The sequence below is a fragment of the Balearica regulorum genome, chromosome 7 (genome assembly GCF_011004875.1).
Source record: "Balearica regulorum gibbericeps isolate bBalReg1 chromosome 7, bBalReg1.pri, whole genome shotgun sequence".
NCBI lineage: Eukaryota > Metazoa > Chordata > Aves > Gruiformes > Gruidae > Balearica > Balearica regulorum.
Window position 1 is genome coordinate 16,003,198 of NC_046190.1, and position 26,361 is coordinate 16,029,558.

Below are 26,361 nucleotides of genomic sequence, written 5' to 3' on the forward strand. Positions count from 1 at the left end.
TTAAAAATAAAAGCATTTAATATGGGGTTTTCACATGAACACACAGAAAGGCAGCAGTCTGAAACAGTACATACATAGCATATATAAATAAGGACAAAGATTAGAAATACTTTGGAAATGACAAGACTCTGGGAACAGTTAGTGGCTGCTCTGGGAGGAAGCATCCTTGTGAGTCATTGTGCAGGGCAGACAAATGAGACACATCCAAGCATGACTAAAACTCCCCCTCGCCTGTGAGACAGTGTGAACGCATTGGGACTGCAACAGCCAAGGGACCTAGAGGACGAACCCATTAGCCATCACCATCCTCTGCATAGGGAGGACAGCCCAGGGCACCAAACCCCCTCCTGGTACTGCTCTGTCTGGAGACTGCACCCACTCCTTTGGCAGGGAAGGCTTCTGAGACATGCAGAATGCTGGGCTAATGCCCCATAGATAATTTTTCTCAGAGCTAAGCAAATCTGAGCTGTGCCAGAAGCCAGAGTCCCTGAGCGAGAGCCATCAGTAAGAGAAGTTACTTTCATCTATACAGAAGCAGCGTATTTAGTCTTAGGAACAAGATTGCCCTGCCAAGCCAACACCTATACAGAGATATCTGCCCAAGTAAGCTAGGGGCAATGGAGAGAGGGATGGGATGAACAAATGCTTCACCCAGCAACTGCCCCGATACAGGCAAGAGCAGAGGTAGCAGGACCAGATTCAGCTCTCCCTGTGCTGCCGCCTGACCTTCGGCTCTGCCTCATCCCTGCTCAGAGGCAAAGTCGAGATCCCCAGGTCTCTGCTAACAGCAGACTGCAGGGGCAGGGTAGAAGTGCAGTCAGCAAAACATGCCATGCCCTTAGAGAAGAGCACATAGACAGCTTCAGCCTCTGGAGGGAATGATTACAGACACATCCAAAAAGCACATACTACTACCGCAGCAAACAGCCTCTGTGCTTCCTCACAGCATCCTCGCCTGCCCAGTCCCTGAAGAACCAGAGCTCTTTTTTTGCTGCAACAGAGGCTCCTAACACCAGCAACTCTCAACTCACACATCTACAGTCCCACTACCCCCTACATTTTCAAAGCAGTTCCTCCAGTTTGGGGTCAGACTGGGGACAGGCACACCCAATAAAGTATCAGGAACATCCCTTTGGACAAAGCAGCATGAGGCACATAGCTTTGTATCTAAAAAAAAAAAAGTCACAGTTAAAAAAAGTGACAAATTCCAGCTAAGCTGCACAGGGCTCAGAAGCTCTTTTGACAGCTCTAGCCAGTCGGACTGAACTCCCTGCTCACATACCAATATTCACACCTCCTGCCACCAGTTGTCTCAGAAAGCTGTCAAGGACAGAGCTCTAACTCCTGCCAGCTGCTGGTTCTTAAAGATTAGAAGACAATTATAATTGGATTCCAGAGATTATTTGCTTCACTGAGAAGGACTGAGAAGTGTTTAGATGGTTCCCCAGCTGATTAAATCTTTATTTCACAGTAGTGACCCTGTGTGTTTCCTACCCCAGAGTGCTTGCAGACAGGTACTTGGCAAGATTGGCTTACAGGAGCATTTTAGCTTAACAAGACAGCTGACACTGGCCAGCTGTGATGGGGGTTTACCCCACATCTAGATGGTTTCATCTCATTTCTGCAGCTCAGGCCTAACAGCTGAACCCAGCTCCAGCCCTTTCCCCCAGTTTAATGACTAATCACCCAGTTGCCTGACCAGGCATCCAGATATCTTTAACCAAAGTCACAGAAATGTGAAGACAGTGAGCAAGGGCTGCCCTCCAGCTCAAGCTGAAACAGAGGGATGAATTTATTGGGGAAGCTGCTTTCCCCTGGCCCCACTTGAAATGATAGCACCCAGAACCTCTCCTTTTCTCCCAGGCCCATCCTGTGCTCTGTACCATTTGTGCACTCCAGCCCTTTTTGGGGAGAGCAGGGCAAAACGGAGCCCAGAGGAAGCAGAAGACGGCATGGCTCCAGAGGAGGCCTGGGCATAAGGTTAGCTGTCAGGATACAAGTGAAGGCTGGAGTCTATCATTCTCACTGCTCACAGAGGTGAGGGAGCAAAAAGAAGCCCATGTGTTAAAAACTGAGAGCACAAAAGCAAAAAATACAGCCTAGCAACGTTGCACAGAAAGCTGAGAGTGCGCACAGGGCCCTGCAATGCACAGGGCTCTCCTTGTAAGCAAGCACTCCAGCTCTTCCCAGAGCCAGCAGGTCAGACATGCCACACAAGTTTTGGTTAGATAGTGGTTTGCCCCATAGTAGAATGAAATATAATTTATATACAGAAAGAAACAAGTCCCTGCAGTCTTTGCAAAGGTCCAGTTTCAAGAGCGCTGCCGTGTTGGTGAGGGTTGCCGTGAGCCTGCAGCACTCCCCTCCCTTTTGGTGCAGCACAATATTCACAGCTTGCGAGGCTGGGCATTCCCCACCCATGCGTTGGTGCGAGGCAGTTCAGAGGGATGATGAATCCTTGGAAAGCAGGTGGGCTCGCATGCGTCTACAGGATTCCTGGAGCAGAGAATTAGAGCAATTGAACGCTTGAGACACAGAACACCAAGCAAAGAAAAGGTTGATGTGCTCTCCTCCTCCTGCAAGGACTGTCCCCTGGAGCCTGCCTCCCACACCTCTTACCAAAGCAGAGCGCTGGACAAGAGGCAGCGAGCGGATGGGGACAAAGAGCAGTCGGTCTCGGGCTGCTACAAGCCAGGGGACTGCAGCCATCACAAAGCCCTAGACAGAGCCTTGCGTGTGTGACCTCAGCTCTGCAGGTCTCAGCAGAGCCCAGCAGGCCAGGTTTCCCACCTGGGAAGGAGAATGAGGGAGTGTGCCTGTGTGTGTGTCTCACCTCTTTCCGGCCCTCCAAAGATTTCAACTTCACTTGGGACACGTGAGCTGGAGATCCACATTTCTGTAACTGGACAAGAGAGGGGAAGAGGAGTAGAGAGCTGGGGAATGAAGTGGTATCCACAGCCTTCCCTGGGAACAGCTGGTACCACCAGACAGCAACTACCACCCAAACCCACTCTTGGTTTGTCTGGGCCATGGGACAGCCCTACCACCCACAGGGAGCAGGCTCTGAACAACTCGTGGAGGAGGATGGGAGAGAGGAAAGGGGGCACAAACCAATGACCCAGGGCATGAACACAGCTAGAGGGACAAGACTGGAGTGGAGGCCCAATACTGCCACCCCTGTCCCATTGCTGCCCTTGCCATCTGCTCTGCTCTCCTCACAGCAGCTTCCTAAGATCTTATTTGATCATACAGAAGAAACTTGGAAACCTTCTCTTGGGCAGAGAACAGCAAGCAGCCCCCCAAGGATCGCTAAAATGAGTGCCCAAGTTGCACTCAAACTCCCCTCACACACTCCACCCCCCCCCACAGGCAGCTTCAACAGTGCTGGGAGCAGCTCTTACCAGGTGGACATTCTCTTTGCTGACTCGCTCAGGCTCTGGCGTGTCATCCCTGCTCTTCCTCTCCAGGATAACTGGGGTTCCCAAAACTTTTCGCTGCCGTAAGAAGAGAGGGCTGTTGGCTAGTGCTTAGAGTGCAAAGTGAAAAAGAAAGGGAAGGAGCAGGATGCATTTCTGGTAAGCAGTTGGATGCTGGGAAAGAAAAAAGGAAGCCAAGCTGGGACAAAGATTGCAAAGTAGCACTACCTGAAATACCACGCCACTAGGCTGAGCCTGCCTGATTGTAAAGGCTTTGGGAGCTGACCTGAGGCCTGGCCAGGAGCCCAGCCTGTCAGAAGCAGGTACATGCTGCTGTACGGCAGCCTACAGTGTGCTAACACCTGTGCTAACAGGCTAGACTACATGACCAGCTCCCTGTCAGTCCTCATCTCATCTCGGGAAGCAACCCATCCTTCAGAAAGATGCATAGATCCTACAGCCACGTGTTCCATAAATAATTACACTTTATACTAACAAAGCTTATTCTCACTCTGCTGCCTTTTCTGTCCCCAGTGGACCTGTGTTCTTTGGAAGTCAATACTTTGAACAGTCCCTACCTTTGAGGGCCTCATTCAAGCCAGGGCAAGGCAGAAGCAGAGAGCAACATCAGAAACTCACAGCAGAGAGCATGGGTCAGAGGCTGCCTTTACCTTAATGAGGCCGCTGAAGGAGCGTGAGCGGGTGCGTCGTGGTGCTGGGGATGTGGGTACATCAGAGCCAGGAGTGAGAGCTGTAGGATGCTTATTAAACTAGGTGGAAACATAAAGGCAGTATGTTAGCACAGTTACTGTTATGGTTACAGCAGTCCCTTGCTGCTGTGTGCTGCTCTACCTGCTGCCCTCTGCCTAGACCTCCATCTGGCTCTTTCACACCCCGAAATGGAGGAGCAGCTCAGAGCTGCAGGGAGAAGAAAGCAGAGGAAGGCCACATCTCACCCAGGATTACAGGGAGCTTGGGTGTGAGGCTGCTTTGTGCTGGCTACCAGGTTAGCCAAATGCAGCAGCTGTTGGAGCAGAAAGGAGTTTGGGCAGCAGCTGGATGCTGGCAGCCAGAACTGGCGCTGACCATATTGACCAGTCTCTCTGGAGCAGCAGGTTGGCTGGGAATGCTCACCAGACCGAGAAAGGAACAGTTTGTCCATTTCCTGCAGGCAAGAGGGGACAGGACTGCCTTTCTGAGGGAGGAAGCTCAACAAGCTTCAGGACTGGGGAACTGCTGTCTGGCAAGTCCCTGGCTTGGAAAATAGAGAGCTTGAAGCATAGCTCCGCTGTCAGCCACATCCAGTATAGGCCTCCTCCTCTCCTGTCTTCTCACAGCTCTGCCCCTTAAACAGCCCAAAGCCCACTCTCCACAGCCTGCCCAGGACCAGGAGCAGCTCTCCAGCAGGCCCTGCCTTCAGTCGTGTGCCCAGGATTGTGCTGACAAGCACACCCCAAAGATATCTTCCCTCCCCACACTACCTGCCGGATGAGCTTCTTCTTCTTTGCGGAGTCAGGCATATTGTGGACATGGCGGAAGAGCTCCTTCAGTGCCTCCTCTGTGCGCTGCTGGGTCTCCTCCTGATGGCAAGTGTCCAGTCGGCTTCGCTTCTGAGACTTGAGGGGCTGCAACTCCTTGGAGCCAGGAGATGTGAGCAAATCCAGGTCGTCCTGGGAAAGTGGAGACAGCAGCTGCTTGCCATGCTTTAATCCAAATGAGCCACCCATCTGAACCAGGCTGGGAAGAGTCTCCTGAGCTGCCTCCACCCCAGTGAACACACAGGGCTGTGTTTTCCCTACCCCTCTGCAGCAGCACTGCACCAGCAGGCCCTGTGCCAGGAAGAGGTGACAGCAATACAAAGGTGACCCCATTGCTTCTTCCCTCCCCTCCCGGATGCCAGCTGCAGAAGCCCTTCCAGGCTTGCAAAGGGTCAGTGCAGCTCCTTACAATGCATCTTCCCTCTTCTGCAGCTACATGAGGCAGGGAAGCATTTCCTGGCAAGGCACAGACAAATCTTGTCCCAGTGGCAGCAAGTAGCCTTTATCGCAGCCCCTCATTCAAGCAGCCTGGACACGGCAGTAGGCACGTCTGTCTGTTTGGAAGGCACAACCTCAGGAAGGAGCAGGTGCTGCATGTACTGGGCACAGGGAGCAAGTTTGCTGCTAAACAGGGGCTGATAGCTTTCCCTGTGCTTTTGATTAACAGATGCTTCAACTCTGCCCAATTTCCCTAATGCAGCCGCCTGCACTACCACACCATATGGTTCCCTCACTCCTGCTCTCTGACAGATCCTCTTTCATGACTTGGTTTGTTTTCAGCTTCTTTCACTCACAAGGATCCCCTCACAGTATCACAGCCTCTGCCCTTTCATGGAGGGCAGGCACTGTATTTGCTGGCCTTACCTTTGATGTGTGGGCTCTGGATCCCAGGTAGTGCAGCCTGGCACACTCCCGGATGTACGCTGGCGCCTGTGATGATGAGCAGAGAAAAGGCCAAACGTAAGTTTAGTATGTTTGGCTCCGGGGCAAGACTGGCCCCAGCAAGAGCTGTTCTTCAACCATATCACACAAGCCACTTCCATCAAGACTCAGCTGTTTAGAGCAGACAAAACAATGGGATTTCATGTCCCCAGTGCAGTCCCTGTTCACAGTTTCCTTCTGATGCAGGCAACCAGCACAAGTGGAACACACAGTAAGAGCAGGGTTCCACAGGAACTTTTTCCAAGCACTTCCCCCAGCTCTGAGCTGGTGAAACAGGGGCCTGACAAAGAGGGCAGAAAAGGAACTTTCTATGGGAGGACTCTTTGCAGAGAGCAGATGCCTACAGTGACCAGGAAGGTCTTGAGAAGTCAAGAGAGACTGCCCATTGCAGAAACACTTCCTTGGGGTAACCTGCAGACAGCCCCGCACTCCTGACAGCACCCTGCTCTGAGCTAGACAGAAGCTCAAGACTGCAGGCTGTGCTTTTAACAGCATTGGCTTGACTACCACTTGCAGAGAAGTTCACAACAAAATGATCCACCATATTAGGTATTCAGCTCTTGGCAGTACTCATCCAGGATAAGCTCCTTCAAGTTTTCTTACCCTGCCAGAGCCCAAGGGGAGCCCAGTCACTACCGGCCCCCAGGAAGCAGGTTTCCCAGCCGGGCAGTGGGTGCTGGGTGTCCAGCAGAGGGTGGTATTGCCCTGCACCGTGCTTCTGACCTGCCTGGGCAAATCCACCTCCAGCTGCCTTCCTCCTCCAGGGTGTCTTCCTCCCCCTGTGCTACTTGCTCAGCAAAGACCTCCTCCGTAGTCACTAAAGGAACAATTTCTCATAGAAATCCTCCTTGTCCTACCGCAGAAGAGAGCGCCCAAGATACCCTTGACATTTGGGATCTGTCTGGACCAGGGGCATTCAGTCTCCTGCTGAAGGGCCAGGGAGAGCAAGACCCCAAAGTGCACTTACCTTGAAGAGTTTCTGAGAGTGTTTGATCATGAAGGTCACTCCATTGTTTAGCTTTGTGATATTCTCCTGAAGGTCATTTGCTGTCACCTGGCAAGGGGACACAGTCAAAGGCGTAGCAGTTAGAAGGGGAGGAGAAAGGGTCTCTGCTGCCCTTGCTGTCTCTGGGACACAGATACACACAGTGCCTCAGCAGGAGACCTGCTCTGAGGGGACAGACAGGCAGAGCTCACAGAGCCAAAGCTGCTCTGAGAGAAGGAGATCTACACAGCTCTGGGGCCAAACAGTTCACCAGCAGCACAAGAAACCCTGCAGAGAGATCTGCAAGGTTTGTCTGGAGCTGTCATTCTTAAAAGAAGCAGGACTGTGCTATGCTTTCAATTTTACTGAAAAAGATGAAGCATCAGTTGCAAGTAAGGCCTACAGTAGGTCTGGACTGAACACTAGGACTGAGTCCTACCTCACCATCCCAGCCTCCAACCCTCATGGCACTGTATCAATACTTAACCCTCCCATCTTGGTTCTTCTCCCGTATGCCTGCCAAGTCTCTGCTTTCTACCTTGCGATATCCCACCCACAAATACTGAGGCCCTGCTCACATTTCTGGGCCACAGGATGTGGGGTGCAAACATGAGGGCAAGATTGTGGGCAGACATCTTGTTCTTGTCCTGCTTTTTGGCGGTCTGGTAGAGCAAGTCCAGCAGCAGTTTGAGCAGACTGCGGTTGGGCGCGGGAAGGATCAAAAACAGCAGCTGCAGGGCTTCGATTTGACGCTCTTTGTCTGGAGTGCTGGTCTTATTCCCCTTCTCATCAAACAGTGTCAAGTCTGCCAAATCACAAGGTAGAATGTGAAGGACATACATTACCTTCCCTAACAGCAGGTCTATTGCAACTAGTTACCCTTCCCTCTTCATATGCAGATCTCCTCCAAACTCCTGCACAGTTCTTGGCCCTTCATCTCTCTCCTCCCCCAGCTCCCAAGCTCCCCATCTGATGTGTTAATCTGTGGTACTCCTCCCACAGGACAACACAGTTGCTAAGAGTTGTGATGGATTGAAGGCAAGAATTTCACATAAGGTAGTTCAACAACAATTACTATGTACATAGAAACCACACCTCACTCAGGAGACCCCCCCAGACTTAAAACAGATGGAGACCCAGGTTATCAATGTGGGCTCTACTCCTGTAGGTATCTGTTTATTGCTGGAGAGAGAAGACAGACTTGGTCTGATTCCTTGGGATTTTCAGCACCAGTCTTTCCACCATTAGGCTGAGATGGCAGGAAGATTCCTTTTTACCCTGCCTTTAAGGATTACACTTCCACAGCCTAGTGTGCAGCTCTGTAGCATTACCAGCTTTCTAGAAGGCTAGTTCCATTCCCTCTGCTCATCACTGCCTCTTGTTGTTCACTCACCTGCAATTTTGAGGTGGGCATGGAAGTGCTTGTGTGTCAGCAGGGGCTCTGGCAATTCACCCAGGAACATCTTAAGCAGGGTGGCCACATCGTTGGAATGAAACTCCCCAGAGTCCAGGTCAATATCAGTACCACTGTTCAGAGCATCCTTTAGGATCTGTTGCCTGATGCTGTTGCCTGGCACCCGAAACAAGCCTTCTGCTCTTAGATCTGCTCAGCAGATGGGAGAAAAAAGGCCATTGATTAATCAGAGGCTGATTCTCATCTTCTTAGTAAAGCAGTTCCCTCCCCTTTCCAGAGCTTGACAGCAAACCTCAGTGAGCTGCATTCAGAGACATGACTTCAAGCTGGCTCCCATCAGTGGAAAGAGTCCATGCACAGAGGGAAAGAGATTAACTTATCTGCTAGGCAATTCTGGGGAACGGTCCAGCCCTGAACTCCTGCTGCTGGAGAGCTCGGAGCTTTTCCTTCTGTCTGCACTAGATGAGGTGGGCCAGACAGATACCCCTTGGGATAGGAAGACAGCAAGACAGAGTCACTTACTTTTGTGCAGGTACTCGATTAGCTGGGAGACCTGTGCGATGCCTTCTTCTGTCAGTGGCGAGCCAAACACCACCCCTTTCTCTGCAGAACAGAAGATAACACGTTCAGACCCCAATAGCCACAGAACTCCAGTCAATAACACAGGCTACAGCCCCAAAAGTAGAAGCAAATGAGCTGAAAGGAAGGAGGTCTTTGCATGGAAGGAAATATTAGATGAGAAGCCCATTTAACTGAAAGGCACTTGTTGAACCAATGCAGAAAATTGTTCTTGTCTAGAGAGGGACTTCCCAGGTAAGAAAGTGGTGATCCAGCAGGACAGTATTTTCTAATAAAGGCAGTCTTGCTGGTGAATGGCTTTTTCCATCAGATATACACAGCCAGCACACTCTGTCCCTCAGAAAGCTGAGGCAAATCCCAGGGGCTTCACTGGCAGCAACCAGAGCCCTGAGCACCACTTCTTCCCTCAGACGCATGTAGGTTTTGATTGCAGCTAGAGACAAAATGCTGGACAGACCATACCACAACATGCTGACTGGGACTGAGAACTGGAACCAGGTACAGAGCTGGTTTGTCCTGCCCTTGCACTTAGGCTTCAAAGAGCCAATGGATTTAAGAAAAGAATATTCCTCTTTTCTCCATGACCAGGCTGCCAGGAGCATGGGCCACTTCTGAGGGCAAGCTAGGCATTTGTACCCCAGCTGTATGTGGCTGAAGATTTCCCTCCTTATTGTTACAGCTGATAGCCCAGCAATCCAAGCAGTGCATTGGCTGGTACAATAACAGTTATCTCCCTCACAAGCTTTCTCTTGCCCTCCTGCCGCCCACCCACCCCCCCCCAGCACATTTTGATTTCACTAGCTTTTGGTCTGTTGTACTACAGATCTTACTGTTCTGTGGTGTTGATGCTCACAGCATGTGGGAAAGACCTGGTTAACCCTGTGCACTTCTCTAGCAGCCTTCCTGTGCAACTAAATTTATTCCGCCTGAGGAATGTTCCACTTTCTTCCAGGACTTCTGAAATACATGGTAAGCCACCAGGAACTCCAGCCTCCTGTTAAATCAAGAACTTTCTGACCTCCCTCTGATAAAGCACATGCTTCAGTCTAGCAGGAGAAAGGAGGGCAATGTGACCTCTTGATCCACACGGAAGAACTGAAAGCCTTGAGTGCAAAGGGAGAGAATGGTTGGCGAAAGATTCTTGTCCTTGAAGAAAACTAAACTCATTAGACATTCAACAGATAGAATCAATAGTGGCCAGAAAAAGAAGAGGAAAATACATCTTCTTGAGGCATGCAGAGCCTGACAAATTCGATTTACTTCTGAAGTCAGAAGTTGATATCTGAATGAGAATTTGATTCTCAAAGAAACTTGAAAGATGCATCTTGAGAATGGATGCCGAGTTACGAAAGCTTAGATGTTATTGTATGATTGCTTCTGAAACTAAGCAGCATGAGATTGAGTTTCCTGATGCTCAAAAAAGTTGTAAGTATTTGCAGTTTGATGAGCTCTGAGCTCTACGGTCCTTGGCCTCTGGCTTTGAAGAAATAAAACCTGTTTGTTCTAGCTGGTCTATAACATGAAGAAAAACAAATGATGGCTCCAAGATGAAACACACAGTACATGAAACTGATTTTCTCTGTAGGCACAAACTTCTTTTTCCTCAGAGTTTGGCCAGGGAGTTCACAGACAGTGCCTGTCAATGCAATGCCATTGCAGCCTGGGAGTGCAGCCAGCAGACTTGGAAACATCTGCTAGCTGTAGTTGTAGTGAGACACATGGCCATGGAGACATCCGAATGGGGGAAGGCAGAGCTCTTGGGGAAAAGAGCTAGAGGGAGATGTCAAGTCTGATAAGAGCAGTGCTCCAGCAGAGTAGATAATTTAAAAAAAAACAAGCTAGAGAAGGCTCACAAGCCCCTGCTAGAAGGTTTTGACAAGAACAGGGAAGCTTCTATGCATGCTAAGAAAACACTTTCAACTTGGTTACTCACTTCTGTTTGTCAAGTGGCAAAGTGTCTGAATTTGAGGTGTCGTGCTACTCTCCAGGAACAGAGGCAGGAGCAATAACAGGTACAAGCACAGTCTAACTGCCGTTTGGGAGCAGTGTGAAGACGTATTACTATGGAATAGCAAGATAAGTCATAGCAATATTTACTAATTCTCACCTAAGGATGCTAAAGGACTTGATTTGCAGTACTTGATTTTTCCCTGCAGTGCTGTCCAGCCCAGGGTGAATGTGTCTACCAGGGTTCCCAGCAGATGAGCCAGGAGTGGAGGGCTGAAGCCAGCACCAAAAAATTCAGCCTGAGCAGTGGGGCTGCAGAGCTTGTCCTTATGAAACACAATGGAAGAAAAGGTTTGGTAGAATCAAAAACACTTGGAGAAACTATATAAAGGTTGAAGACAAAAAAGCCAGCCATACTCGGACATGCTGATAGCTCCCTTCTCAGAGGTACTCACAATAGTGGAATTGCTCAAAGGGAGGGGGAGACTAATTAGAAGTGTTCAACCTCAGGCTACCAACATCTGAAGGCAGCTACCCACAGCTTCTCTGCCAGCAGACAGTGAGTCCAGCTAGAAAACCAGAGCTGACAAGGGATGTGAGAGGTGCCCAGATGGAGGCAGTTCTGTTTAGATGAGTGAGAAGGTTTAACTGAACTTAGCAGGAGAATTAGGCTCCCCTTGAGTGTGGACAGAGGTGGGAGAAGGCACACACATACCTAGAACACCCTTTTAGTTACAACAAAACAGAGTGGTAAATGCCAGGCAGTGGAGAGGATCTGAACACAACTGTGCTCAAAAGCAAACCTCAGACTTCTGAGAAGGGGCCTGGGGCTAATGTTTCATAACCCAGACAGCTCAACTTGAAAGAGAAGATAAGAATAGTCTTACAGTTTATCAGAAGAAAACTCCAGCTGAATGCTTGTCTCAGAAAAAGAGAGACATGTCACCTCCCAGGGTTGAATCTGGGCTTGAGCACAGTCTACAGAGCTCTGTCACTGACTCACTGCATTGGGATGTGGATCAGAGTGGCACTGGCTTTTGGATGGGAGATGCTTACAGATTTCTGAGCTGCACAGACAAGACCTTCCAGAGAGCTGGGACAGTTACTGAAGGAGACAGTGGGCACTGAGTGAAGTCAGTGTCCTGGAAAACCTGGGCATTATTGTTCTTCACAGAACCTGATGCTCTTAGTCTTTACTGATATTCCATCACTTATGAGGAAAGCTAATGAGCTAAGGAAAACTGAGCATGGACTACCATGGACACAAACAAGCAGAGAGACAAGACACGGTGTGTATCAGAGGAACCTGCAGCTTGTTCAGGCACCCCTCTCCAGCTCAGCACTATCCACAGAGCCAGACCAGAAACGCTCAGGAACCAAAGCTCTACCTCTGTGGTTTGTGCTGCACTGAGCACAGTGAGCAGCAGACCCACCAAGGCCGACCTGACACAAACCACAGTAATAATCCCCAGAAGAAGGGTAACTCTGGAAGTGGCAGGACATTTCCAGGATGAACCTCCTGGTCTCTGTTTCGCTCCATTCTAGAGCAATCCCCAGAGATTACAAACCTACAGTAGTAAGCATTCAGCACAAGCTCAAAACAACAGGCCTTCACTGAAAGTTTTGTAAACTATGTGTAACAGACTATGACAGTCAGCACCACCCTAAAGGTGGGAACCAGACCTCCTGCCATACTCACCCTTGCGCTTCAGAGACATCAGAGAACGAAAAAATCCAGAGGCTGTGCTGTTTGCCCCAGGCAGCTTTGGGTCCTCCTCTCCCATAAGCTGGGCCAGCTCTGCCCCAGGCAAGTCAATGAGCCTGGTAATGTTGCTGACAACGAGCTCTGTGAACACCTCTGGTTTTTCATGGCGCAGCTTTTCCACGAAGAAGTCAGGATTGAAGATGATCGGCTGGCTGCGGAGGGAGGAGTCATTGCAAATGACAAAATTGCAGATGGCATCACTGGAAAAAAGGGAAGGAGAAAAAAAAAATGCAGTAACTCCTCATTGCTTTGTTTTTGACAGCCAGCTGGTCTGCCCTGAAGGAGACATCTGCTGACACAGGAGCTACCAGTCTACACCATCAGCACTGTCTGTCTTCGGTGAGTATTCAGCACAGCGCAGTTACATTTCCTTTTGGAGCAAAAACATTTCTGCCCTGTTTGTACAACACAGCCCCAGACTAGCACTCCATAACCTGATGGTAACATACGCAACACATGACAACACCCAGCTAAAACTTTCACTGTATGTACATTCCACTAGCTCAGGCAGCTATGACATCCAATATTTTACATTAATTTACCACTCTCAGTCATAAATAAGTTTGGTTGTCTTCTTTCCTCCCCAGAAATTCACTCCCTGTGGCCTGAAAGTCTAAATCCCAATCTTTTTTTTCATGGCCAGCATATACTCATCAGTTCCCATTGCTGTTTCATCATCACTACCTTCCTATCAACAAATTGAAAGTTCCCATGCCCTGGCACTTTGTTTTTAAGATCATAAGCATGCAACAACACTGACCCACAATTCTGCTAGGGATGTAGTCAAATGCTCCCAAGGTGACAAGCTGCCAACTCTTGGTCACTGCTCTCTGCCAGCTACGGTCACTGCCCAGCTATGCACTCTGAGACTGGGGCGAGTGGGAACTCATCAGTATTACGCAAGATCAGGCCTTGAGGAACCTTTAGTAACCTTCCTCCTAGTACATCTCTTTTTGGCTCATCCAATTATTGCCTCTTCTTCAGGCTGTCCTTTATCTGACCTCCCTATTCTCTGCTGACACCTACTTTCTCCATTTCCCATGCCATGTGAGAAGCTATGAAAAGGGATGCATCTGAGACACTGCTCTGCTAAGGGTTATCACATGCTTAGCCCTACCACAGGTTAGGTAAGCTACATTTGCCATGTCTAAAATCAAAATAAAGAGTTATCAAAGACAGATCTCAGGTTAATCAGCACTCTTAATGCTCACACTTAAAGCTTATCCCAATTTCCATCTACTTCTAGGTCTTCCATTACCATCTTCCCACCACTGTTCCAAATACTCGCACACTTCTGAAGTCAAGCCCACCGGCTAGAGTTGCCTAGCCTGCTTCTCCTGCCCCTCTTTTACTTAAATGTGAGTATTAGCATCATTATTCCCCAGTCACAAGCTACTGCTCAGATGTCATACTCTACTACAAAGTGCTGGCTTGGCATGCCAGTTCTTCCAGGGCTCCGGGTGGAGGCTGCCTACCCACCCTGCTCGCACACACAGTGTGACATTCCCCAATCCTTTAATCATTCTTGGGCTCTTTCCACTGTTTCAACATCCCTCCTCAGCTGTGAGCTCCCACTGAACGCCATTTTCCAACAGTGCACAGGTAATAGAAATGCTGTGGTCATGCACCAGGGATCGCATCAGGCCCTTCGGTGCAGTGTGGCACCCGGGGGGGGGGGAAGCATGTGCTCTGCCGATCACCCCCAAGGCCACCAAAGGCTTTCCCTCCAAAGGCAGCTCTCTCCCACAGAAGACCAGAGCACCCTGCCCTTCCTCTTGTCTCCTGAGGAGTGGAGGCCATGTCACCGCATTCGGTCCATGCTGGGCATCTGTGCTCAGTGCTCAGCATGCCTGCCACCAAAAGGGAGGGTGTTTGCAACGGGCTGGACCTTACGTCCATCAATTCAAGCACCAGAGCACTTCAGCTACTAGTTCAGAGATCTTAGCAACTTATTGTTCTGATGTAAATCGACAGAAGCTAACGAAGCAAAGCACATGCTGGCAAGCCACCTGAACTCCAGCCCACATCCACACAGTGTCTGTGGACCCAACAGTTATCTGAGCTATTGCTGTACATCTTCAACCCGGAAGACCATCTTGGCGTGATTTCCAGGATGCGTGATCAGAATGAGCGAATAAAAGCAGGGACTCGGGCTACACAAGGCGAAAGATATTTGCTGAAATCAGAGGAAAGCAGGCTCTCAGCTACATTTGCATCGTGAGAATCCATACGAAACCCTCTCCCCTTGCCACTGATCTCCATGGATGTCAAGGACTCCTTCAAGAGGATGGAGAGGAAGAAGGTCTGCAAGGCAATCTGCCAGGCCATCTAAAATTTTAGAAAGCTCTTAAAGGCTCCCAGCTGCATCACCCAGAGTGGCCTAGCAAGCAAGCTGCCGACTCCAAATGGGGGCCATATTTTTCTGAGTACCTCCCAGCCTGTTTTTCAGCAGTTTGTTATCTGCAATAAATCAAGACCGAAATGCAACAACTCTGTATCAGCTGCCAAAAAAACAACTGCCAATCGATCTGATCGTATTCGCATTTCATTGCGCGGGGCTACGCTGCACAAAAAAGTGCCAGCTCTGCCCATAATGTGGAGCAAGCCCTTTGCCTGAAACCCATGACAACTCATTCTGTGGCAATACAGATCCTGAGAAGGGTTAATAGCAAGTGTATAGGCCCAGTGACCCTGCCTGCAATGATCCGTGCACTGTTATTCACTCACTAGCAGTTTTGTTTCCCCACAGAGAAGATATGCAAATACTTTGCAGCAGTTACATCAAGCATCACAGATTATCTGCTCCCTCTGACAATTAGGTATCTAGATTCAGAGAAAGAAAATTAAACAATTTTGTCAACTAGAACTGACTGACATGACTTCTCCGCACAGCCAGCATTAGAAGTTGCACAAAGTTTAACAACATTTAATGCAAAAATAAATAGAAAAAAGTAAATTTCTTACATGAGTGCTGAGAGCTTTTGGAGAGGCATTAGGAAGCAGAGACAGGGAAAAGAACTTGCTCCTTGTTTCCAGCAACAAAAGAAACCTGCCTGTCCCAGCACAGCCTATGCAAATTCCACGCATGCTATGAGACACAAGGGCGCATTATTGGGTCTGAAAGGCCCCCTTGGCACACACTGGGCATCAGCCTTCACACAGAGACAAAACAGAAAAGAAAAGCTGGACAAATTGATTCATGTCTCTTGCCAAAGGCTGCGTAGCTGGAGTTTAACGGCAAATAATTCCTACATAGAAACCGGGGGTTTGAATTAGGACCAGCGTGGTATTAAGTGCTCTCCACCTGTATCCAAGAAGAATCCACAAAATAGTCCCAGATCTACCCTGTGTTTACCATGAGTAAAGCCATGCAAACACATTCCCAACAGCATCTGAGCACAACCGACGTTACGGCACTGGCAGGACAATAGCTGAGTCCCTTAACTGCACAACCCCGTCCCCAGAAACCTTGCTAGAAACACTCTCTGCCCCTGCCTTTCACACTTTTAGATCCTTTCAAAGACAAAGCACATAGATCAGCCCCTCCAGAGCTGGAAACAGCACCTGGCCATTGCTCTTTGCTACCGTTACTGTGCCACTGTGTGCCGTTCATCCACTTCACGTCTCCCGTTCCACGTTTCTCTGGATTCCCGTCCAGTTTCCCTGCCTGCCGCAGCTGGGACCAGCCTTGTATACTCTTATTGTGGTATGGCACTTCAATGAGCTACTTAATTTTGAAAGGTCACTTTATTAGCAGCCCTTCCTTGCGCAGAAAATTTGCCTTTGTATCATTATTGCTAATCAAAATGGAAATGTGAAGCAAACCCCTATTTCTGAGCAAAGATAAAGCCCCCACTGGCTTTACACACAATAACCCTGCCAATCCTCACTGCTGCACACGCTATAACCTTCAGAAAAAGCCATGTGCCCCATCTGCTGTTTTCATGTTAAAAAAAGGAAGATGGATGTATTCTACCTACACTCACAGTTTATATAACAGCAACAAAGGGGAAGCAAACATGTATTCAGGGAGTTTATTGCCTTTTTTTTTTTGCTTTGCTTGCAATTACAGAATTATATTTTCTGTATGCTGTGATCTCAGATTGCTTTATGACACATCAAAAGATGATAAAATAAAAGAATAAATAGCTTCCTCTCTGATTGCATGAATAAAATCAAATCCCAATGAATAATAAAACCTTGTACTAATAGGGTTGTGATTAAGACGGCAGATTAAAAAAAATGGGTCCTATATTGTGCTGAGATTCTTGCCATTCTAGTATCTTTTAGAAGCGAAGCCTGTGATCCCAGCCAAGTGACAAAGAAAGCTGTCTGTCACACACAACGTTCTTGCTTCAGGCATGACAGCCCCATCATTTCATGGGGAGTGGATGGTGCAGGAGGTCAAAATCATGATGGATCAATTAATCCCTAAGGTAACTAGATCCAGGCCAGGGAAATGCCTTGGAAACTAGGGCAAAAATGAGACTTTAACTGGCAAAATCTGGTGAGTGAACCTGTGGTGCAAGAGCTGTGCAAGCAGGAGGATTAGCTCACATGGCAGCGAGCCTGCATTCAGATAGGTGAGACCTAACTGGTTTAGTGGCTTTTACAGATTTTATGTTGTTCTAACTCCATCCGTGTGAAGGCAGAAACAGGTTCAAGCAACACGAAATAGATCATAAGGAGAATACAAGTCAGCCAAGAAAGAGAAGGAAGAGGTACCTTTGGGGCAAGGCATTAGCTGTGTTTGTCTAGCTGGGAAAGCGGAAAAGCTGGAAACTGCAGATTTCAGAGGAGCCTGAGTAACTAATCCAGTGGGCAAAATCCATCTCTGGTGCCATTTTGTGCACTTTGTACGTTGTCACTAAAGAGCTAACACTTCAGACACACCACAGTAGATGAGTCTTACTATACAGGAGTGAAAGAATTAAAGAGCTTTGGAAAATAAGGCAGATAATGGAAGAAAATCTCCCTCTATAGTAACAAAAATTTTAGACTGAGAAATAGCCAGGCTACTACCAAATACTGAGAGCAGGGTGATAAGCAGGCAGTGCTAAAGAACACAAAACGTGAGCCATTCTTTGCCTGGCTAAGCACAAAGGGAGACGGGACAGATGCGCACAGGCTCGTATTTCCCCAGGGAGAGAGAAGTAGCATCGTTTCCTATGTTGTGCCAGAGTAAGGAATCAATTAATGAGGATGTCTGAAGACAGTATTTCCAGAGCCAGATAGGAGCCATCCCAGATTTTGCAAACAGATGAAAGAACTGTAGTGGAATTATGTGGAATCATTTTAAGTACAAAAGGACCAGAAGACAAATTATTTCCTAGATTAAAAAAAAAAAAAGATTTAACAGAAGTCTAATGGGAATGGACTGTAGAGACATTAGAAGTGACTTCACATTTAAGGTTGCTTTGAGGATTGTACTTCAGACCAACATTCTTGTACAACAGCGTAACAAAGATCACATTCAGGCCTCAGATTTAGCACAGTAACTCTTCATAGGATGACTGATTTGCCTCTGCAAAATGTCAAGAAAAAACACGCCGTAATTTTTCCCTAGGGTTATACTCATAAGGACTTCAGGGGCAGAGGGCGTCCTTTTGTGGTAAGTACACAGTGGGTGCCGATCCTTGACCAGTGTCTCTAGACTTGATATAAGTAAGCCATACTACATAACACTGCCTTTTAATTTTTGCTTTGCTTTCTTCACATTTAAACAGCTAACATGGAGTGATTCAGCCTTTTGGCTATGGGAACCAGATAATAATATCCAATTTAAACAGCAAGGAGCCGGGGAAGAAAGCCTCTATTATGTGATGGCAGCCTGTGCTGGACAACCTGGAACTACCGTAACAGCGGGCCGTCTTTTGGACATCAGGTAAATTGGATATTCAAGTCACTGCTATATTATAAGAATTCAAATTCTGTCTCAGTAAAGGACTCAAAGCAGACCTCAGCAACATCAGCTACACATCTGTGATATGAACCTGGAGATGGACCTATCTGGGAAGATAAGAGGGTTGGAAGGGGGAGTGGAGGAAAGTGTGCTTTGGAAGAAACACAAAATGCAACATATTACCAGTATCAAAGAAAACTGCAGTAGCAAGACAGCTTGATCTATATGAAACATCAGGAAATTTGCATTTCGGCATGAAATTTCTCAAGTTTGACCTCTGTGAATTCTTTTTTGATATCTTTAATAATAGCCACTGGAATATTTTAAAGTCAAAGCACTTCAATCAGCCACCACCACAACATGGTATGAGTATCCAGATGCCTTCTAGTGCTAGGAGGAGGAAAACAACTAAGAGGTGCCTTAGAGAGGAACCACGTGTTCACTGTGGTGCTCCTCACCGAGTCTCCTTCCCAGCACCGCCACCACAGCTCTGGATCATCCCAGGGTGTGCGATGGCTCAGCCTCCTACCCAAGGCTCTGTAAAAAAATGCAGAAACACAACTACTGCCAGAAACCCAGTAATTTTACATTAAAGATCTGCAAGCTCATATATCTGCCTTAACATCAGAGTAACAGAGTCTAACAGCATTAAATAGCAATGCTGCTCCGATTTTCATGACTTTAAATGCAGTCTAAAGTTTGTGTCTTTATTTTCATATAAACCCCTACTGGGAGCAGCAATAGAAGAGGAGCCTTAGATCCAATCCTGATTTCATGGAAACCAGCACCAAAACTGAATCTTTTTAGATGGCAGCAGCTGCCTCTTCTCATTACTGATCTATTCACTTTTATCACTGTGGCATTGGGAACCTCAGTCACAGCTGGGGACTCCACTGTGCTCCATGCTGTACAAACGCAGAACAAAGGCAATACCCTGTCTTTAGAGGGCTGATAGCTAAATCTGAAATGAATGCTGGAGGGACAGAAAAGAGGAGGAATCCCAAGAGAAGAGGCAGCACTATCAGTCAGCATGACTGATATAACTGAACTCCGCCAGCTTTTCTGTAGACACTATTAAAAAGGAGGGCAAGGAAGGACAGGAAAAATAATCAGGTCACACTGCAGATATTTAGAAGAAATCCAGCTCCTGAGCGAGGGGCAACATGGGACCGAGCACAAAAGAGCTGGTTTGAAAGCTATCAGGCAGGGACGGCTGGGACGCAGGGCACAGACAAGCGCCCAGGAGCTAGAGGAGCCTGGCAGCACCGCAGGGCACTGCACGGCTGCATCCGCAACCCTGCGGCAGGGTGGGAAGGTCGCAGCCTGAGGAAGCCCTGCAGCCACTTCCCACCACCCAGAACGTGCTGGGCAGGCATGCTGCCTCCCTCAGGAAAAGGTCACCAGGGCCGGGGGCTAGTTTGTATAGAAACTGTATTGATGTAGTTTTCCCTGCCCCAGTCATATAGTTATAATCATGACAAAACAATGCATCTTTTTTGCTTTATTTTATGAATTTAAGGCACTTGCTTTGTGAATAACGTACCATTGGGTACCCTGTGGGGCCAGGTGGTATCTGCCTTGAATGCCAAGTCCCATGTCTAAGACAGGGATTTTGAGCCTTTTCTCCCCACGCACTGCAGAATTACCCACCACTACCTTTGACCACAAGTCAAACTAACAAACTGCAAGAACACCTCCTCTTTTCCTGAACCCTAACACCTTTCTATCTAATATTCTTTACCAAACATCTGTCCATGGACTCCCACCAACTGACCCGCTCTTCAGCTTCGTTCATATCCCAGGTAGGAAGTTTCTTCCCACTTGTGTCTGTTTGGTCCTTAGCTGGGTGGACTGCAAGGTCCACACGCATCCGCTGTATCCTCAAAGTGTGAAGGATACTTTCCAATTGCCAACAATGATAGCATTCCCTTATTCTCCTCATTTTAAAATGTATTTAAGTCTCTTACTTCCCCATTTTGAGTGTACTGGAAGTCAGTAAGAGACATGGCCCAGTCCTACCTTTACCTCCGTGGCCTCTAGCACTCCAATTGCTGCATGCATATCTGATTGTCACCCTTACACTTGAAGATAAGAGGGCTAGGGCATCCTTTGGAGGAAGGTAAAAATGCAGCTCGGAGACTAGCAAAGATACACCACGTAGATGCTTCTTAGTCCAGTAACTCCAAGCCAGTGTCCAGGTCAAAGCAGAATTACCATCTATAAAGAGGAGCCCCACAACAATCAGGTTTACTTCTGACATGAACAAAATCGAGCAATCACACAAAAAACCAGCACAGCAAAATTAACAAGCTATTACAGCAACTACAATGGAGCTCAGAGCAACCCAGCAAGGAATGAAGGGTGTTTGCCTCCAGCCCTTCCACAGGAAGATAATCACCCAAAATTGGTAGCACCAGCTCACACCCAGAACACATTTGGGAATGCCATCCCACCATCAACTGTCAGCGCTTGTCAAAGCATCACGATTTGAGTATGACGTGCTGTAGCACTCACAGCTTTGCTTGTTTTTTCTGGACCAAGGGGATACCAAGACCTGGGTCGGGACCCACAGTCAGCTCCCACCAGTACTGTTGGGTGAAATTTTGTGGTCATAGCCTGGCAAATACACAGAACAAAGGTACTCGGGAAGTCACAGTTCTTGGTTTTGTTCCTTACACTTTTGTAATTCCACAGTGCTCCTTCACTCAAGGTGCAATGGGCAAGCTGCTTGCTTGCATCTGTATGTTGTATCATGGTGGTGTTTACAAAAGACGAGAGCACATCAAATCCCTGCTCATCAGCAATCCCCTGCAGACACCACGGAGTATGTCAGAGGCCACATCCCATGTTCCAGATGTGTAAACTCTCACAAGCTGGAACTGCAATGAGGCACACCTGGATGCATGCCAGCATTTAAATAAGCTGGTGACATCTGGTCAGGGCTGCCGAGGAACACAGATAAACAGGCTAGGCCAGCCACAGAGCAGCACAGACAGCGTGCTGTACCAGAGAGACAGAGAGGCACAAAGCAGCCCAATTAACTCACCAAAATGAACAGAATGGAGGCCTGGTGCTTGCCAAAAACTGGAATATTGTACACAGACACCAGGATTCCTATGATAATAACCTACCCTGTCACTTTATGCAACTCTCCCATACTGCTCAGAAACTGCTTCTCTTCCCATCCTGCCTGACAGGTCATCCCTGTCTGGATTCACTCGGTTTCTCTGCAGAGCCCAGGGAGCACCGATACATTTATGTGCTGCTCAGGAGGATGCAGAGCAGCACGTGTGTGAGAGAGCTCCAGGCGCTCCTGAGAGCTTGTGATGGATGTTCCCTAAAAAGCTTCCCGCTCTCCAAGGCACAGCCAGTCCTAGCACGCTTGTCTCCTGCTATATGACAGCTCGTGAGCGTGACTGTAGGAATGCCCATATGGAACTCCCAAACCATAAAGCTACGTTTCAACACTGAGTCTGAACTCCAGCAAAACAAAAAGGGAAACTAATGCCGGCTCCCCCGAGAACTTCCTGCCTCTGAAAATCAGAGCTGCCACGTTACCACTCAAGAAGAAAGGATGTTTTGGCCGGACTCCAAATTATTAGAGCTTTATAGGCCAAAAGAAAACACATTAAAAGTTCTTGTAAGCCAGCTGGCAGGCAATTATTTAAGCAGCTTATCACATTCTTCACTATCTACAGTTTCTGAAAAAAATTATGAGGAAACTCTAGATAGCTTAATTGCAAGTACCTAGCATAGAGGTGAGAAAGGCCGGGAGTCAGGCTGTTGCACCTCGGAGAAAAGGACCACTCATCAAACACAACAATAAGTGTAATGCTTACTGTAATGGGTAGGCCAAATTTATCACACCATGGGACCACAGTTCCTCCCATTTCTCTCCCCAAGCTGGCTCCAAGACCCCTGTGACTTGGGACCCCGGGAACCCATGGCGTCAGTCTCCAGAATCACAGCGCGGGGTCGGCGAGACCCTGCTACTTCTGCACAAAAGCAGCACAACAGGCCCGTGCCTGAAACCAGCAGAGCACAAGCTGAAGTTCCTCAGCTCCATGTTCTTGCCTCCAGCTAGGGAACAAGTGAAAATGAGATCCTACAGAAAGAGCAAACTCTGAAACAAGTGGAAAATACAAGGGCTCAGCTGTGACCAGGAGCCTAATCCAGCTTACAGAGGGACAGTATTTCCAAGAAGAGCTTGACTTCAGTGCAGCCATTACATACTAGCCAACATTTCATGCTGCCCTGTCTCCTTCCCATCTGTTCATGCCACTTATTAAACCAACACACACTGAAGACCGTTGACCTTTAGGACAAGGAATTTGATTTCCCAGCACAGTGTCCAGTGCTCAGCGCTTCAGTTTCAGACTGAACTGAGTGCCCAGGCACCTTTAAAGGAGTGTTAACGAAGCCCAGTGACATTTTCATATGCATGTAAATGCACACACAGCAACAAGGCAATGACCAGGCTGGCAAGGAGACCCAGACGCTGCTTTGGGCTATGTGGGCAAGCAATGCTCCCCCTTCATGCAAACAGACAATAAACTGAAGCGTAGCAGAACAAGGATCCTGTTGTCCAAGCCCAGCCCAGGCCCTGGATGAGAACAGGACAGGGTGTTATGTGCAAATATACAAAAATACTGCAAATGCAACTCAGCCTTGAGTTTGGGTCTGGATGCGTGCCTGATGGGGCGTGGACTGAGTAGGGGGTTAAACACAAGTCTGAGTCTCAAAGATTTTAGTGAGAGCTGCGGAGAAGGGAACGTTTGAATAAGATTGTCCCCTGCTCCAGGCTATCTTCAGAAAAAAAGTAGCCATGCGTTCAGACTTGGCTTTAAATCTGAAATCAACCATTTTTTCTGCATGACCCTCAGCAAGTCACTGACTTTTTGCCATTAATTCATGTTTACAGTGAACATTTTCCTATTTGCAGTAAAACATAGATGGTAATTGTGTTTCTCTTCATAGCCTGTTTACAACATGAGCTCTCAATGTTCAGTTGTACAGTGACACCCTATCAAGCCATTTTAGCAAGATGTCTTCTGCCTTTTTTCAGCACCTCCTGCCTTCCAGGCCCATGGCTTTTTACCTTCCGCCCATCCCACCCCTGCCATATCAAATGGCCGACGTGAACACTGAATGCTTGGCAAAGCATTTAGGTGGTACTCAAATCGAACATTAAATGCATTAAACAGACAGATGTTTCCCTTTTGAAATCAAGCACTTGGGCACATTGTAATCATCATTCTCAGTTTTGAAGAGCCAGGCAGAGGTTAGAGAGACCACAAACCGAAAAGATCCACACAAATCATCTTTTGTCATGTTCAGTAACATTTGGTAAGGAGTTTTAAGACAACTAGCTTTCATTTCCAGTCTTTAAGTCAGCATGCTATAAGACCACACGCGCAGCATGCAAGCTTTACTAGTTAACTTGCACTTCTCTCCAGATGAGAGGAAATAGGGGCAAAAGCACAGTCGTGAAGTGTACTTTTTTTTTTTTTTAAAAAAAAGCAAGCTTTGTGGTCTTTGTGGTGCTAGACCTGCAAAGCAAGAGATCAATTTGCTAGCACTACCTGTGGTTAACAGGAAGCATTGGAGTAAAAGTTACACTTCAGGCTTTAACATAATTGCTTGCGGTAGGGTGGGTAAAGAGCTGGGGGATTAAATCCCAATGACAACTGTCAGCAAATAAATTCAGTCATTTGGACTGATCCAGGCCACTTTTAAAATGCTTTATCCAAAAGAATGTTTTAAGTATCACCTGCGTGGAGCATACTCATCCTTTAACCAGGCCCAGCATTTTAGGCACTCCCTGCTCAAATGTGCCACACTGAGCACCATCCCTTCATCCCTCCTTCCAGAGCAACACGCTGCCCCAACCCAGGCACCGCAGCAGTTCCCCCAGATGAGCACTGCAAGTACCATCAGGATGGATCCCGCCCAGAGAACGGGACAGCACCGCTGTGATTCAGGCTGGGTTATGAGGCATCAGCCCTCAACTGAATTTATTTTGCAAGTCCACAAGAATTACTGCTTAAAGGATACTCAGTTTACAGTGCACTGCCATGCATGCAGGGGAAAATAAAAAGGCGGGGGGGGGGGGGGGGGGGGGGGGAGAGGAAGGGATATTACAGCTTTTTAGCAGTAATCCAAAACCACTATTCCGGTAAGGTGCTCATACAGTCTCCGCTATTTTATTGGCAGCAGTCACGGAATGGTTATGCACATAAAAGTACGTGCTAAAGCTTAATTATGTAAAGCTTACAGTGTACGCGTATTTAGATAGAAGACTAATGAACTCAGAGTGGACAAAGCAAGGGAGAGAGGGTTGGATGCAAAGCAAGTCTATATAGTGCCATCACCCTACCAAACCCCGCAACTGCCAAGTGCTCGATATTGGGCCTCTGCGGCTGCAGGACTGAGCCAGCCCGGCCACAGCCCGGCTCGTATCTCTGCAGGCAGCGAACGGCTGCACCGGAGCAGAGGTGCAAGGCGGGCACTTGTCCGTGCTAACGTGAGTGCAGGGACACGCTTCTTCCCTGCGGGAATGCCCCCCTGCCCGAGGGCGGCTAGTTTAGAGCAGGAGCTCTCCCCTTTGCCGGACGAGCGGGCGGTATTTCCCTGCAATGCAGCACAGGGACGCTGCAGGGAGCGCTCCCCAGCCGCCGAGGCCGAACCCACAGGGACGGGGCGGGGGACGGGGACGGGACGGACGACCACAGCAAACCAGTCCGGAGGCGCCCGCAGGGTGCCACCTCCATGTCCCCCGTCCCGCCAAGCGAGCGGGGCTGCCCGGCAGCACGACCGAGCGCCGGGGGCCGCCTGAGGCGGCGGGCAGGGGGTCGGGAACCTCGGCCCAGCGGGGGGTGAACGGCTGCCCCGCCGCAGCAGGGACGGCGAGAGCCCGGCTCGCAGCAGAACCACCGCAATGGGCGGGCCGGGGCCGCGACGCTGCGGACGGGTCCGGAGTGGCCGCAGCGGGGAGGTCGGACCAGGCCGGGCCGGGCCGGGCCGGGCAGCGACTCGTAACGCGGCGAGGGGCCAGGGAGGGTGCCCGGGCACCCCGCGGAGGGGTGGAGGGGGTGCCCGCCCCCGGGGAGCCCCACTCCTACCTGCCGCCGCGCCGCCCGCCGGGCACCGGTGCTCCCGCCGCCATCTCATACCTGCCGCTCCGCCTCCCCATTGGTCCGCCGCACCACCCCTCCTCGGCTCCGCCCCGCCCGAAACGCGCACCGCCATTGGCTGAAGCCGGCACCGTCCCACTGCCATTGGTCGATTCGAACGGGCAACTGCCGATCCGCGCGCACGACGGCGGCGGGGACGACGGGTGGGGGGGAGAGAAACGGCCGTCTGTGCTGGGAGTTGTAGTCCGGCGCTGGGCTCGGCGGGGCACGGGGCAGCGCGCGGCCTGCAGAGCCCCTCGGTGCGCCGGGAGGGCCCTCAGGGCGGCAGAGCCTGCCCCAGCCGTCCCCGGCGTTGTCTGCCTGTGAGCTGCGGCAGCGGCCCGGGAGCCCGGCTGGCATGCTCCCACTGCTAGGGGGCAAAGGGGGCAAGAAGGCGCAGGTGCCATTTTGCCTACGCTTGAGCATCGTTTGTGCGGCAGGAGCCACCACCGCTCCTGCGAGGGGAGAGAACGGCTGACGCCTGCACCACCAGCACACGCGAGCCACGGGCCTGTGCACGGCACGGGTACGGAGCTGCGGACGTTCCTGTGGCGCTGCCTTTCAGCCTTGTGCACACCTGACACCCCAAGCCTTAATGTTCCGTAGAAAAATAAAAGTTGCAGCCCTTTCATTTCAAGGAAACTTTTAAAATGCGGCTCATGTGAAACCAACGCAGCAGGGTCTGCCTGAGCCTACAGAGA

General features: G+C 49.2%; 1 protein-coding gene across 1 annotated transcript; it reads right to left on the minus strand.

Annotated features, from left to right (window-relative positions):
• Positions 1-25,680, minus strand: ARHGAP19 (Rho GTPase activating protein 19). Its single transcript, XM_075758133.1, has 12 exons — positions 25,610-25,680; positions 12,521-12,786; positions 8,818-8,898; positions 8,275-8,484; positions 7,460-7,686; positions 6,864-6,950; positions 5,819-5,884; positions 4,898-5,086; positions 4,088-4,186; positions 3,402-3,494; positions 2,834-2,902; positions 1-2,496 (listed from the first exon to the last, which is right to left on the minus strand). Exons 1-12 carry the CDS (start codon positions 25,678-25,680, stop codon positions 2,440-2,442), a joined length of 1,515 nt encoding a protein of 504 aa, XP_075614248.1. The 3' UTR covers positions 1-2,439.
• Between the last annotated feature and the right edge of the window lie 681 nt (positions 25,681-26,361).

What these genes read in the sequence shown, in the direction of transcription:
- ARHGAP19 (XM_075758133.1), bottom strand. Translation starts at nt 25,680, where the DNA reads ATGGGGAGGCGGAGCGGCAGGTATGAGATGGCGGCGGGAGCACCGGTG. An exon ending in TGCCCACCTCAAAATTGCAG is followed by an intron (nt 7,687 to 8,274) that starts GTGAGTGAACAA and finishes GTGATTTGGCAG; the next exon opens with ACTTGACACTGTTTGATGAG. An exon ending in CTTTGGAGGGCCGGAAAGAG is followed by an intron (nt 2,497 to 2,833) that starts GTGAGACACACA and finishes TCTCTGCTCCAG; the next exon opens with GAATCCTGTAGACGCATGCG.